This window comes from Pseudorasbora parva, chromosome 25 (assembly GCF_024679245.1).
Source record: "Pseudorasbora parva isolate DD20220531a chromosome 25, ASM2467924v1, whole genome shotgun sequence".
Classification (NCBI taxonomy): domain Eukaryota; kingdom Metazoa; phylum Chordata; class Actinopteri; order Cypriniformes; family Gobionidae; genus Pseudorasbora; species Pseudorasbora parva.
In genome coordinates, this window is record NC_090196.1 from 23041054 (window position 1) to 23056334 (window position 15281).

At 37.2% G+C, this 15281-nt stretch overlaps 2 protein-coding genes across 3 annotated transcripts; one reads left to right on the top strand and one right to left on the bottom strand.

Moving 5' to 3' along the window:
* Positions 1 to 48: 48 nt before the first annotated feature.
* On the bottom strand, positions 49 to 5824 carry cfap263 (cilia and flagella associated protein 263). 2 transcript variants are annotated; one of them, XM_067435929.1, is made up of 8 exons: positions 5574 to 5824; positions 5358 to 5469; positions 4395 to 4550; positions 4154 to 4309; positions 3835 to 4071; positions 1301 to 1408; positions 921 to 1076; positions 49 to 181 (listed from the first exon to the last, which is right to left on the bottom strand). In XM_067435929.1, exons 1-8 carry the CDS (start codon positions 5732 to 5734, stop codon positions 65 to 67), a joined length of 1203 nt encoding a protein of 400 aa, XP_067292030.1. In that variant the 5' UTR covers positions 5735 to 5824; the 3' UTR covers positions 49 to 64. The 2 variants fall into 2 exon arrangements, with proteins under 2 accessions (XP_067292030.1, XP_067292029.1); XM_067435928.1 differs by having other exon boundaries at positions 4395 to 4553; positions 5574 to 5823.
* An 890-nt stretch (positions 5825 to 6714) lies between these two features.
* On the top strand, positions 6715 to 14817 carry csnk2a2b (casein kinase 2, alpha prime polypeptide b). Its single transcript, XM_067436503.1, has 12 exons — positions 6715 to 7674; positions 9237 to 9348; positions 9981 to 10082; positions 10638 to 10688; positions 11914 to 11973; positions 12057 to 12140; positions 12324 to 12434; positions 12667 to 12768; positions 12904 to 13004; positions 13085 to 13233; positions 13326 to 13408; positions 14312 to 14817. Exons 1-11 carry the CDS (start codon positions 7571 to 7573, stop codon positions 13400 to 13402), a joined length of 1053 nt encoding a protein of 350 aa, XP_067292604.1. The 5' UTR covers positions 6715 to 7570; the 3' UTR covers positions 13403 to 13408; positions 14312 to 14817.
* Positions 14818 to 15281: the final 464 nt, after the last annotated feature.

Here is a 15281-nt window from a genome sequence, read left to right on the forward strand (position 1 = left end):
TTTATATTGATGCTGAAATTCAGATGCAAAATGTATGGGCACTGAGGCTATTTAGGACCTAGCTCTAATGTCCGAAATCATACAATCCAGAATCCATGGCTGCATGTTGTGCAGGAACTAGTCTGGCTCCAGCAGCGATCCGAAGCTTGTCCCAGGATTTTGTGTATGTTTTTAATGACATCTGGAAATATTACAAAATGAAGACAATTAAAGGAGTTTAACTTCAAGCCATCCTAGGTGTATATGACTTTCTACTTTCTTATGAACAAAATCAGAGTTATATTAATAAATATCCTGACTCTTCCTAGCTTTATAATAGCAGTGACAGGGTCCATTGAAGCACATCCATCCATCCTTAACATACTTCTCACGAAAATATCTATATTTAAAATGTTATAATGTTAAGTATCTAGCTTCCGCCAATCTGTCTTCTGTATTTGATTTGAGCAGAAAGTTTAATGCCTCTTGCAGTTCAAAATGCTTATGCTATGTTCTAGTGATATGTTGCGACAGTTACGTTTTTTCCACAAGTTCAATACGGAAGGCAGTCTACCGGAAGCTAGATATTTTACATTATAAAGATTTAAATATGGATGTTTTTGTTGAAAAAAAACCATTGACTCGCCAAGGTCTTTCTTAACCTAAGGAACCATGTGGAGTAAGTTTATGAAGGATGGATGTGCTTCAATGGCCCCCGTCACTGCCATTATAAAGCTTGGAAGCGTCAGGATATTAATATAACTGACTGGTACTTTTTTAAATTAATTTTTTAATTTCATGGGGTAATTTTCTTTTTAATGTTAACTATTCCTTTAAAAAAAAACAACGAGATTATGATCTAAAATTGTCTTTTATAACCATGTCTTTTGTATAAATAAATGTATTGCAAAAAACAACAACACCTTTTTAAGATTCCTCACCTCTGCAATCTCCACCTTGCGTTCCCATTCTTTAACACACTTCTGCAGCTGGCTGTGGGACTCCTTAACCTTGATGTATTGTAGGACATGTGGTACATGATAGTCGGCCAACTGGCCCATCAACTTCCTGTTCAAAGTTTCTGCTTTGTTTCGTTCCTGTCAGGAAAAAGTATTTTGGAGTTCCAATTCAACTAGTACAAATGACTAATCCGGTTAAGCTTTTATCATGATTTTTAAAGTGTAAATATTTGGTTATTTACTGCCATGATGTTGTTTTCTGAAGTTATGGCTCTGGTACGCAAAGCTCTTGAGGAGCTTTATGGTGGTCTTTCTACATATCTGTAATTTCAAGTACATATAAGGAAACGTATGATCCTGACCTCCTCCGCTTGCTTGGTGTCCTCCTCAATCTTAACCAGTAACTTCATCCGTAAAGCAATGTCACTGTTCAGCACAGCTGACTCGTGTGTCAAGATCTGAAGCTTCTTCTGCAAGAAGGGGACATTGAAAAAATTCTTTAGGCAAAAAAAAATCTCCATACCACAACTATACCGATAATAAAGGATTTAATTGGAATCCCTTTTGGATTTTTTTTTTTAGCTGATGAACGATCAAAAACGCCCTGCTTTCAAGCATTTACTTTCGTAAACCCGGTTCCCTGAGAATAATGGTAACAAGTGTTGCTAGACACATATTGGAAAAAAATATTGAAGCCTTTATTTTAAAACATAGCCAACATAGTGCAGAGCTATAGGCACGCTGATTGGTTGGGCTGTGGGAATTGCACGAGCCTATGGCGAGGGGGCGTATATGTACAAAAAAATTAAGGCGCGTCCCACCAACAGAGAGTAGAGCCCGCCAAAATGGGCGGGGCCTCTGGCTATTTAAGCTGCCCATTTGCCTATAGGATTCAGGTTAATTCAACTAAAGTGACGATCGCTAGTTGTGAAGCTCACTAGCAAGGTGGCCGTCTACGCAATACTCGTTCCTGTTATTCTCAGGGAACCGGGGTTACGCAAGTAACCGAGTTCATTCCCTTTCAAAAACGGTTTGCTTGTATTGTGTCTTACTAAACGCATATGGGAACACAGTTTAATCATGCCGTGCTATTAAAGCTGAAAGACCTTGCTCTGAACTCCAGCCTGAGGTAGTATGGTCTTAAACTCTATTCGGACGGGATTAGTTTAACATGGGGACGTGGGGGTTAAGTAATTATTACCAGAGGATTACTCTGTGATTTTAGTCCTGTCCGAATTTGCCATATCGGTAATCGTTACAGAGAATGTCAGTAAAGATTACTGAGACGTTTACCTTCTGGAAAAATTCCATCATTTCCTGTTTAAAAAGTTAAACAAAAACATGTTTTGCAAGCATGGAGGCGTTTGAAGCACTTGGTTGCGTTGTAGGTGGTGGGTCAACTCTGGTAAACCTTCCGTATTTTCCGCATATCATTTAAAGCAAAAAGAAGATTAAAAGCACTTATTAGAGGCACAAAACTTATTTTAGCTCATCGAAAGTGTTTATTATCAACACAATCCAATCAGAATCGTTAGACTGGACCTAACTGTTTATTAAAACATGTCTTAATTCCGTGTGAACAGGCCATTAATATTAGACGTCCTAAGGTAAAATGACTTTACCCCCACGTCCCCATGTTAATCTAATCCCGTCCGAAAAGGGCTTTAGAGTAGAATTTAGTCATAAATCCAACCTAGGTCATGACAAAGGTCGGGGCCCACAGAAAGGAAACCTTAGTGGGTTGGGCTCAGGCCTGCAGTACTCCTGTAAATAACTGAAGCCTCCGGGCCTCGATCGCCCCGAGGTGGCCGGTTCTAATGGACACGAGATGAACTAAACAATTAAATTACACTTCAAATATTTCCCCCAAAGTTAATGTCATTGTTGGCAGTTTTTATCACCATTTCATTTCAAGTGTTCGTTTTTAAAAAAATAAGTTTAGTTTTAGTTAGTTATTTGATGCTATAAAAACGGGGGGTGTGAGGTCATGATTGACAGCTGAGATCGACGGCTTCTCTGAGTGAAGTTGTCACTGAGGCACTAACTGACTTTTTGGAGGATTTTTGGGAGCAGATTAGGGCTTGAACTTTAATTTCTACATTTCTAGTCTGGAAGCTTCAACTGTTGTCAGCGAAAATGGATGAAGTCACGTTGTCCATATTTAAGAGGCAATGCCTTTCATGAAGTGTGCTCTGATGCCAACGGGGCATTGGAGGCCCATGTAGGCCAAAGAGATAACATCTACTATGCAGCGTGATAATCTTTGCTTCGTGATCGGAAGCACTGTTGCGTCTACCGAAGCATACGAAGAGCTGCTCTGACTGTCTGAATTGGGCAGTGCACTCTATATAGAGAGCCCTGACAAGGCAGAGTAGGTTTTGTTCTCTATCGTCTTCCAGCAAGGGAAGGGCAAACAAGTGAAATGACCTGGGCTCTAAACGTAGTTTGAGAGCACCTTGGGTACATAGCTATGTTTTGGTTAAAGAATGATTTCCGAATTGTTAGGCCCAGATTCAAGGCAGGTAGCGTGCATGGAGAGATTGACCGTTGCTAGATCAAGCAGAAGTGCGGTCTTCAGCGAAAGCGGCCTTAGGTTGGCCGACTGAAGCAGCTCGAATCGGAGCCCCCTGAAGAGCTGCCTTTCGAGACTGTACGAGGTGCCAGTGATAGTCTGAAGAGGACTGATATATCATGGTCATCGCTGTACTCATTCGAATGCAGTCAGCATTGTGCTTGAGCTGCACTGGGAAGCCCCTCTGGGAAATTCCTTCACTGCAGGGACAGTAAGGCTTTAGAGTGCCCACACTTTTAGGTCAACAGTTCCTTATAGTAATGGTCATCGCAAGACCTGTCCTAACACTGTGGGGTGTGGTTCAACAAATAGATTAAGAATCACCTTATTACAACTCAAGACCTGCAAGGAATTCCCTGCAAGCAGTTTGAGATCAGAATGTTCACGGTTTTGCTCATCCAGTTGTTTACGAATTTTGATGTTCTCAAGCTTGAGCTGCTCAAAGTCCAGCGCTGTCAGCCCCTCACCCATCTCCTCCTGTTGTTTAAGCTTGACCTTTAGTTTTTTCTTGTATGCGAGGAGTGCTGTATTCTTCCGGTGCAATTTCTCGATCAAGTTCTCCTGTAAAGATTTAGGCACATTTTTGTCAATTTAAATCACAACTCTTGTCAGAATAAACCTGCAACATGACGTTTTCTTTTACCTTGACCCTTATTTTGTCCTCAATGTATCTGATGACCTTCTCAGCACTCATGGTCAAACACTTTTTGTCCTGCACTGCTTTACAGATGTCGCGATCAAACTGGCAACATTCTTTTTTAATCTCCGCCAAGTGGATATCAGCTTCTTCCAGAGTTGCCTAAAGAGGGAAGAAACAATTATATAAGCGTATGAAATCTATTTGTGACAAAGTTTTATGAGCTTGTTCCCTCTCTTGACTTGACCTTGTATTTGTCCAGCTCTCTTTCTGAATGGTCTTTCGCTCTATTCAAATCCTTAGTCATCTGTTTAAGCACGCCTTGAGCGACATCGCATTTTTGTTCCAGTGTCAGGAGCTGTTGTCTTTCTGGAGTGTGGACTTTAGTCTTCCTTCCTGGACTCTGCTATCAAAAGATTGAAAATGGATGAATACACTCCTGTTTTTTTTGTTTGTTATTATTTATCCCTATAGTATAAAGCATATTTTATACACATATTCCTTGATCAAAACTTTGCTGAAAAGCCTGTTATGCACAATCTACTGCATGCCTTCTTTAATCTGATTGATTGATAGACAGTATATACTTTTTTACCCCTTCAGGTTGTGGTGCATGTGTCTTTTGCTTTGAAATCTTTACTGATTTGTATAAATTAAACGCAATAACTCTTGCATTGCTAGTAATATTTTAAGATGAACACTTACTGAACTAAAGTAACTTACTTGAGTATGAGAAAATCATGTTAAAACACAGTATGAAATATGATGCATCAAGTTTCTGAGAAGTGCTTATTTGAACATCTCTCAATCGTCATTGTATTACATTTTATGTTGCCCCCCACAATAAAAACTATGCTTTGATCATAATAGTAAAAATTGAAATATCATCTTACTAAGACATATTATTGGTCTGTAATGTAATATAGATATCGTAATAAATATCTAATTGATTTACATATATTTCGAACAAATATTTATGTCAAGCTTTACAGGTTTAAAGAACAAAAAAAAATTAAAACGTACATTATATTATAAGATTTACATGCACGTTTCACCTCAACATTTGAGAGTTAACGCATACGGATACACGTCACGACGCACAAAAAATGAATGTAACGTTATATCAGAACTGCACGCACTTGTTTACCTTATTAAATACAAAGATGAGCTAGTTAAAAAACGTGTAAAAAAATAAATATATAAAAAATACCGTTGCCCTTTCCATGTGTGATGCCGTCTCCGATTGTGTCTGAAGGTCCAGTCGACTACTAATATATCGCTCACACATATCGATCTCTGCTTGTAGCGTTGCATTGGAGCGTCTAAAATGAAGGGGGGAAAGAGTTGTTTACATGTAAAAATAGATATAGAATACAATATGCAAGATTAAGACATTATTTGAAGTAAAAAGGCTTTTGTGGCTTACTTTAAGTCCTTTACCAGTTTTACAAGTTGGTTTTGATCCGAGTCAGTTTTACAGTTCTCTGTCGTAGCTGCCATCGTTGCTTGCTGTGGTTCGTTGCCATGGTTCCGTGCGCGCGTTTGTTTAGTTAAGTATAAGGTATTAATTAATAAGCATAAATTCATTATCCATTATTGCGATATCCTATAAAAACGCATATTAAAAATGAGCACGTTTTAATGTGATTTTTAATTTAGGGACAGATTGTACCATTGCCTTTACACAAGTGTACACAAATAACATCAGAGGTGTTATTTAATGTTAAAAACAGTTCTCTTATAATTATATTTACATTATTTATTTTAATATGGTAGATTTACATCTGCCGTTTGTATACACCTTTGTGTTTCCCCTAAATATACATTAATACTGTAAACAATTTGTGCAAAACTGTATGGCTGATTATGCTTTTGAAATAAAACCCTTATATCAGTGAATTAAACTAAATTGCTGAATGCAGCCATACATTTCATCAAAATGCATTTGTCTATTTTACACATCAAACGGAAGTCTAACATGGGCGCATAGCAACGGAAGGGCATGCCCATTGGTAATGCCCATAGATATATACAAATAGGTACCTCATTGGTGGATGTTTTTGTGGCCCGCTAGGCGTCAGCGTCCGCCATATTGGATCGGTCAAAGAGGGTCCGTAAACACTCGAGAGCAAGTTATTGTGCGTCTACAACCGTAGTTATTCACATCTAGTATCTATATACGCAATATAATAGATATTAGCAGATGGTTAATATAATTTACCGGTAGTTTATAATTAATGTTAATTCAGCATATGGACATATTGCGAACAAAACACAAACCAACACATTCCTCTGAAAGATGATCCCATTAAACAGTTAGTCTGGAATTTAAAGATTCCTGCAACCTTATTCTGAACAATACCGTCTCTTTATTGATAGAAATGCATCGATACCTTTATTATTATTATTGATTGTTAGTGCGCGTGATAAACAGCGTCATGTAGACCGGTCCAAGATGGAGGATTCGTCGCCGAGCTTATGGTTGAAAGTGGGCGCATGCGGTTTCTATGTATATATCTCTACGGACATGACAACTTGTACTTCCGGATTTACAATGCTAATTGACAAAGCTATCTTGCGCTTCCGGGTGAAACCGTTCCAGTCCGTTTTTCCTGCAGCAGCACGGGGGGATTGGTCAGGAAAACCCGAACCCCGATCATAAGCAGAACGCTGCACGGGATTATAAGCGGTTTTTGCGATTCTTGCACTACGACTTTACGCAAGCGACGTCACGGTGACGCGGTTTTTCACGGAGGTCGGGTAACGTAGAACATCGATCTGTAGTCCACCGCCTCTCCCTCTCTTTCTAACCACTCAATATCCTGAAGCTTCGGATCTGATTAGTTATATTATACTCGGTTACTGTGGACTGTATTTTCCAGCATCCATTGCTACATATTGAAGACTGAGAGAACACACATCCTGGCTTTTCTTCTCTGATCTTTATGCTTTGGATCTAGGGATTTGAGGCCCCTTTGGGGTGGTGGGGGGGTTTAACCCACAATAATTAGATCTAAACAAACCCCCCCGCCTAGGACTCAAAGTCTATTTTTAAACCAAATCACTTTTCACAAAACTTCACACATACAGGTCCAAAATAGACCGTCTAGACTTTATATTCGCATCTTTGCATGCGATATTAGCACTGCCAGAGCATTTCACAGCCTATCCACTATTCATTCTCACCTTCGGATCTCCAGGCGGTCTAAACACCGCCGACAAACCGAGGAACGAGTGCTGCTCAGCGGCCACCGCGCTCCATCTTTTACACCGCTGATATCAGATATTACACGCCCGAACCGGATACCATCAGACCCCCCACCCCCGGGCTGGCCTACATCTGATCGGTGGTTATCCGTCTGTGTGTTTTGGATTGGATTTGGCGATCGGATTTCTCCTACACCCTGAGCTCCGTCGCGCGCCATGCCCGGCCCAGTGGCCGGTAGTAAATCTCGGGTGTATGCCGATGTCAACACTTTGAAGAGCAGGGAATATTGGGACTATGAGGCCCATGTGCCCACCTGGAGGTGAGAGATTTAAAGCTATTAAAGTGCATCATAATCTAATGTTGTCAAAATCTAGTGAGTTGCATTATTCGTGCATAATTTTCTTTGCGCAGTGGTTCACGTTGTAGGCTCGGTATCGATCGTGTTGGGAAAGCCATCAATCTGTGTGATCGAGCAGCCCCCGTTTGAGAGCTGCTGTGAGAGGATGACATGAACGGATTTACAGATGCAGCGTTAGAGAGCAGTGTGTGTCCTCTTCAGCATCCACAGATTTTATGCAAATGCTCCGATTCCCTCAAGTGTGCAATCCACATCCAGTAATTATTACCATTCGAAACCAGCGCACTAATAGAACATTTAGTGGTTTTAATGGTTAGATTCCTCTGGAGCAGTTAATGTGCTTCTGTTTTGCACAGTGCACATATATAATTAACAGCTAGATTAATGTGCTGACATTATTTAGTATTATATATATATATATATATATATATATATATATATATATATATATATATATATATATATATATATATATATATATATAATACTAGTATATATTTGTTATTCTTTTCTGTGGAGCACAAAGGGAGATTTTTTTTGCCAATCTTCATGCCAGCTCTTTTCCATAATGGGACTGAGAGTCTGTTTGTCAAAAGTTTATAGAGTCAAAATTAAGTCATTAATAAATGCAGTGTCCCAGTTCGAAACGAAATTACATACTTTAGTTTTTATAAGTAGTTTTTATTCTTTTTGATCATTATAAACTCTTGCATGAAATAAACTGCATAACATTTTTCCATTTGAATTCCACAGAAAAATAGTAATTAAATTCTATACATTTAACCAAACTATTCCTTTTAGACCAATTAATTAGACTTTTGTGGTCGATTTTTTTTTTTTTTTTAATGCCTACTTCTAACTCAATGTGACCATTCTGTATGATATTAGTGAATAATTTGGATGTTAGTATTGTTAGTATAACTAGAACAAATTGAAAGTTTAAAGTTAATTGAAATACAATTAAAATGAGAAATGTTGTTCTAAATGTTGAAATACTAAAATTTCAATAAAAATAAATGTAAATATATGTACTAAAATTGAAACCTTATTCGAATTGAAAATAAAAGCTAACTATCAATATACAAATACAACTAAAATAAAACTGTTGAATGCACCTGATTCTTTTTTTTAAACTATTTATTGTAGTGCATATGCCTAAATGTATTTATTGTAACATATTTCTTAATGTTAAGCCATTTTGTTTTTCTATACACAGAAAAAAAATATGATTCTGCATGTACAAAGCCCTGTAAGAATAGTGACGTTTGCCTGATTATTATAGTTATGAGCGCTTTCAGACAGCAGACCATTGCTTAAAATGTCGTCTTTGGCTCCATCCCTCGTCAGTCAGCCCTCAGCTGACAGGGGAAATGATGGGCCTGGTCATTTTCACAGATGGTTGACTGTTTCAGCCCCCTTCATGCTAGCAGAAGCCACGCGTTTGCATTCTGGGCTGGAGATGTTGGTTTCTGGTTGTAGATTCTCTTATCTGACTGGCATGTGAATCTTTGTACCACCTGCAGTAACCAGGAGGATTACCAGCTGGTACGGAAGCTCGGGAGGGGCAAATACAGCGAGGTCTTCGAGGCCATCAACATCAACAATAATGAGAAGGTTGTGGTCAAAATCCTCAAGGTGAGAGTTTGTATGCATAATCAATATGACTGCCTATTTAGGGCTACAGAATGTTGTGGTTTTTCTGAGGTAAATTTAATCTTCCAGAAGATCCGATAATTTGTTTTATAAGATTTTATTAGCTTGATGAAATTTTGTTGCATATTGTGTGGAGAAGGGGGGTTATGCTGACCAAGGCTGCATTTAATTGATCAAAAAATACAGTCAAAACAGTAATATTGGGAAATATTACTATTTAAAGGGATGGTTCACCCAAAAATGAAAATTGTCATCATTTACTCACCCTCAAATTGTTCCAAGCCTGTATGAATTTCTTTCTTCTGCTGAACACAAAAGAAGATAATTTTATGATCATCATTTACTCACCCTTAAGTTGTTCCAAAACTTGTATGAAAATAGAGGATCATTTGAAGAATGTGTAACCAAACAGTTGAACAGAAACCATTGTGGTATTTTTATCCCATACTATCATCAACTGTTTGGTTACCCATATTCTTCAAATGATCTACTGTTTGCATACAGGTTTTGGAACAACTTAAGGGTGAGTGAATGATGGCTTTGATATAAGATGAAGGCTATTGGGCTTTAATGATGAGTAAGTTTGTATATTATGTGGTTTTTTTCTAAAATAGCCTGTCAAGAAAAAGAAGATCAAGAGGGAGATCAAGATCCTGGAGAACCTACGAGGAGGAACCAACATCATTCAACTAATGGACACAGTAAAGGACCCTGTGGTACGTTCTCCATCTCTCTCCTCTTCCATTGTGATGTTTGTCAAATCAGGGTCCAGTTTGTCCCTGTGGGACTTTGATTTTCTCTCTTGCTGAAGATTGTGTGCAGACCACATTTCAGACAAATTACTTTTTCTAGCTTACAGGACTAAATTTGGTTTCTCTGTAAGTTTCGCTCTCAAAATTGTCAGTGAAATTACATTTAAAAAATCAGATTGGTAGCATCACAGATTTACCGTCCAAACATTAGCAACCGGTAATAGAGTGATTCTGGAAGACTATCTGTACACAAATGAAATCATATGAAAATGACTGGGAAGTGTAGTGATGATTATTGAAATATCAAATTTGGAATAAAGACTTGCAGCCAGTCATGATGCTTTTGTACGCCATGTGCTTCTGTTTTGCCTTTTGATTGCGATCACAATGAATGCTTGTCTGTTAATGCTTACTATTGTTGATTTATGGACTTCTTTATTTGAAGGACTTCCTTTTCCTAATTGTTCATCTCTCTCTCTTTCTGTCTATTTCTCTGGTTTCTCCCCAATCTTTCTGCAGTCTCGAACACCTGCGCTTGTCTTTGAATGCATCAATAACACAGATTTTAAGGTATATTCTAATTAAGGTTATCTATATATCTGTCTGTCTGTCTGTCTGTCTGTCTGTCTGTCTGTCTGTCTATGTGTCTATCTATCTGTCTGTCTATCTGTCTGTCTGTCTATGTGTCTATCTATCTGTCTGTCTATCTGTCTGTCTGTCTATGTGTCTATCTATCTCTTTGTTTATCTGTCTGTCTATCTGTTTGTTTGTCTGTGTCTGTCTATCTATCTATCTATCTATCTATCTATCTATCTATCTATCTATCTATCTATCTATCTATCTATCTATCTATCTATCTATCTATCTATCTATCTATCTATCTATCTATCTATCTATCTATCTATCTATCTATCTATCTATCTATCTTTGTTTATCTGTCTGTCTATCTGTTTGTTTGTCTGTGTCTATGTTTATCTATCTATCTGTCTGTCTATCTATATCTTTGTTTATCTGTCTATCTATCTCTGTTTATCTGTCTGTCTGTCTGTCTGTCTGTCTATCTGTTTGTTTGTTTATCTGTCTATCTATCTCTTTGTTTATCTGTCTGTCTGTCTATCTGTTTGTTTGTCTGTATCTCTATCTATCTATCTATCTATCTATCTATCTATCTATCTATCTATCTATCTATCTATCTATCTATCTATCTATCTATCTATCTATCTATCTATCTGTCTGTCTGTCTGTCTGTCTGTCTGTCTGTCTGTCTGTCTGTCTGTCTGTCTGTCTGTCTGTCTGTCTGTCTGTCTGTCTGTCTGTCTGTCTGTCTGTTTGTTTGTCTGTCTATGTTTATCTATCTATCTATCTATCTATCTATCTATCTATCTATCTATCTATCTATCTATCTATCTATCTTTGTTTATCTGTCTGTCTATCTGTTTGTTTGTCTGTGTCTGTCTGTTTATCTATCTATCTATCTATCTATCTATCTATCTATCTATCTATCTATCTATCTATCTATCTATCTATCTATCTAATGTCTTTTTGTCTATCTATGTTTGTTTAGCTATCTGTCTTATCTATCTGTCTATTTATTGTTCTGAATAACTAATTGGCAGATTGGAAAATATTTAAGGTGATCTGCTATTTTGCAAAAATATTTTACTGCTGACTGGTTAATCAGAGTTCAAGGGACTGTGTAATAATGAAAATAATTGATTTGACATATCATCAACATTTAATTTAAATTTAAACCCTTTGCTTCAAATCTAATATATTTTGTTTCCCTTCTGTTTAGGAGCTGTATCAAAAGTTAACAGATTATGATATACGTTTTTACATGTATGAACTACTAAAGGTAAGCAAGCGTGTGCCTCAGTGGCTCGTTTTGAAGGCTTCTGTGAATTGCTAAGGTTTGGTTATTTAATTTTTTACGGGCAGGCTCTGGACTACTGCCACAGTATGGGGATCATGCACCGTGATGTCAAACCCCACAATGTCATGATCGATCACCAGTTAAGGAAGGTAATGATGCAGCTGTTGTTAATTCTTCATCTTGAACTGAATTTAAGACAGTCAGAATGCAATGTTCCCTCCATCAATGTAGTTATTGACTTTATACACCAGCAGAGGGCATCAGGGTGCTGTTTTCTTTTGGGTGGGATTTCAGATGTGTTGCAGCATCATGTTTGTGTGTGTTTGATGCAGCTGAGGTTGATAGACTGGGGTCTTGCTGAGTTCTACCACCCTGCTCAGGAGTACAATGTCAGAGTGGCTTCACGCTATTTCAAGGGCCCAGAACTGTTGGTGGACTATCAGGTATAATGCTCTTTATGAATCACACAGAATAAGTATGTGGGATTTTTTCGGTATTTATAGCATAGCGTACTTAAATATCATTACTCTTAAACATATGCCTTGTACTTAGTCATTTTAATGATAAGATACATGTTACAATAATATTCAGTAAATGATTTTGACCCATATTGCTGTTTTCTTTTTATATTGGGTGTGATTATTGTGTTTAATGTGTGTTATATTGTGTGAACAGATGTATGATTACAGTCTGGACATGTGGAGTCTCGGCTGCATGCTGGCCAGTATGATCTTTCAGAAAGAGCCCTTCTTTCATGGCCAAGACAACTACGATCAGGTGATTAGCAAATTGTTTGATTATTCATTTAAAAAATATATAATTTCAAATTGCAATTATGCATTTAACACTACTAGCTAAATACTTTGTCCTAAGCATGTGACCATAATTTAATTTAACTCCTTCGTTCCCCAGTTGGTGCGTATTGCAAAAGTTCTCGGAACAGATGAGTTATTTGGCTACCTTCGCAAATACCACATTGAGCTGGACCCACGATTCAAAGACCTGCTCGGCCAGTGAGTACCAATACCACGTGTGACATAATCTACAATGTTAGTTTGTCCATTTATTGAAACTCTCCTGCCGTATCCTACAGGCAGACACGGAAGCGCTGGGAACAGTTTGTGCAGACGGAGAACCAGCATTTGGTCAGCCCGGAGGCTCTGGACCTTCTCGACAAGCTGCTACGCTACGACCATCAGCAGAGACTGACTGCCACCGAGGCCATGGAGCACCCTTATTTCTGTGAGTTTGCTCACCTCACCCCTGACAGCTTATATTGATACAACAAAAAGTCTAAAATGACACAAAAAACATACTAATTTTTGTGTCTTTAGATCCAGTGGTGAAGGAGCAGTCTCACACTAATACAGATGGCACTATAGTGTCAAGTGGAACCAACACACCCCGATGAGAGCAGGTGTCAATATTTCATCCGTGTATATTAAAATATTTATCTTTAAATGTTACAAATTTGGATTTTTTTTTGGAAGTGCATATGAATATATATAACATATATTTTGTGAATTCTGTTAATCAAATCTTATATCAAAAGATACATTTAACCAGCTTTATTTTATTGGTTTAATCAATATTTTATTACATGCTTATTACATGCTTATTTTTACATTTAGATTTTACAATTATATATGTAAAACACTAAAAATGTAATAACACTGATAAATGTACTCTTTAGCAACTCTCAAAATAAGTATTTATTTTTATACTGTACATCAGTGTTATTTTAATAATCTATGTTATTATAGTGTTTACTAATATTTTAAATTACATTTTATTCATTTTCATTTTGGCTTAAGTTTTAGTAACTTTCTTTTGTGCTTTTGACATTCTTATAATTTTTTCTATTTTATTTCAGTTATTGTCATTTTAATGTTTCGTCTTGAACAAACAATATTTTGGTTAGTTGCCAAGTAAATTTTTTAATATCTATATTTTATTTTATTTCAATTAACTAAAATAATGTTTAATACTAATAATGGCACTGCCGCACATCATAATGTTGTGATGCCTATATTCACCTGTAGCATTTAAAATTATTCATCAAATTTTTGGTTTTATTTGTGAAATATTTAGACAAAATATTTTTAGATTTTAAAAACTCCAATTTATCAGTTATCGGCCATAACATGAACAAGTATTGGCTTATTAGTATCGACCAGAATTTTAATATTGATGCATATATAAAAATAAATAGTCATAAATTCCAAGATAAAATGAAATAATCCACAAATCTGGTTTTTGCAATTACGTAGCATTTAATAGTGTGTGAAATTGAAATGTGCCTTTTTTTCTTGTTTTTCAGGAACCCGAAAAAGGCGTTTGTTACCTCAATTTTTTATCCCTTGTGTCTGAAACCTCTTCAAGTGTACAGTGAAAGTTGGATCTAAGCAGCACCTGTTACACCTCTTCTCTCAGACACACACACGCACACTCATATACACTCACACTGACACAGACATTTCAAATTTCCGTGTCCATCAAGATTGGTCTGCCCCTCTATAACAGGTCTGTTCCTCTAGCTTGAAGATTTCAAAGCTTTCCCTCCCAAATTTTAGATGAAAGGAATATATCCTTGACTCCACCCCCAAGTACACTGGCCCCTCCCACCTTAAACTGGCATGGAGAATGAAGACCAGAATGAACCCCGCCCCTCCTCTCCTTATTGGTCTGTGTGTCTGTCTGTTCGGTATTCAGACCTTGGCGCAGCCTCCACATACTGTAGTAATAAAGTGGCATGGTGGACCTTTATTTCTTTGCTCTAGGTAGATTGATTACTATATTAATGAAAATAAATGATTTTTATTTAGATCCAAGTGCCTCGTTGTCTGTTGATGGGATTTGGGATTTAATAGAACGCGTGATTATTTGTGGTGTTTGCTCATACTTAAAGGGATAGTCTTCCCTAAAATGAAATTGTAATTGTTTATTTATGCCATTCCAAACTTGATGACTTTTTCATAAGACACTGGGGTCCTAACAACATCTGAGTGGTGCAGGTATGATGTCACTTTGTAGGCCAACAAGCAGTTAGCATCGCACTGGTTCCCTCAAGAAAAACCAATAGGATTTTCCCATAGGCTTTTGGATAATCGCTAAAGACAAGCTCTGATAAACAAACTTTTGATACTTACACGTTTTGTCCATCAATATAAATATTATCACAGATTTTGAAGCCTAAATGCAATAAATATCTAAGGTAGGCATACATTAAAAGTAGGTTTATGAACTACACACTAAACTTCTGACAACTACAAATCTGACATCCTTTTATC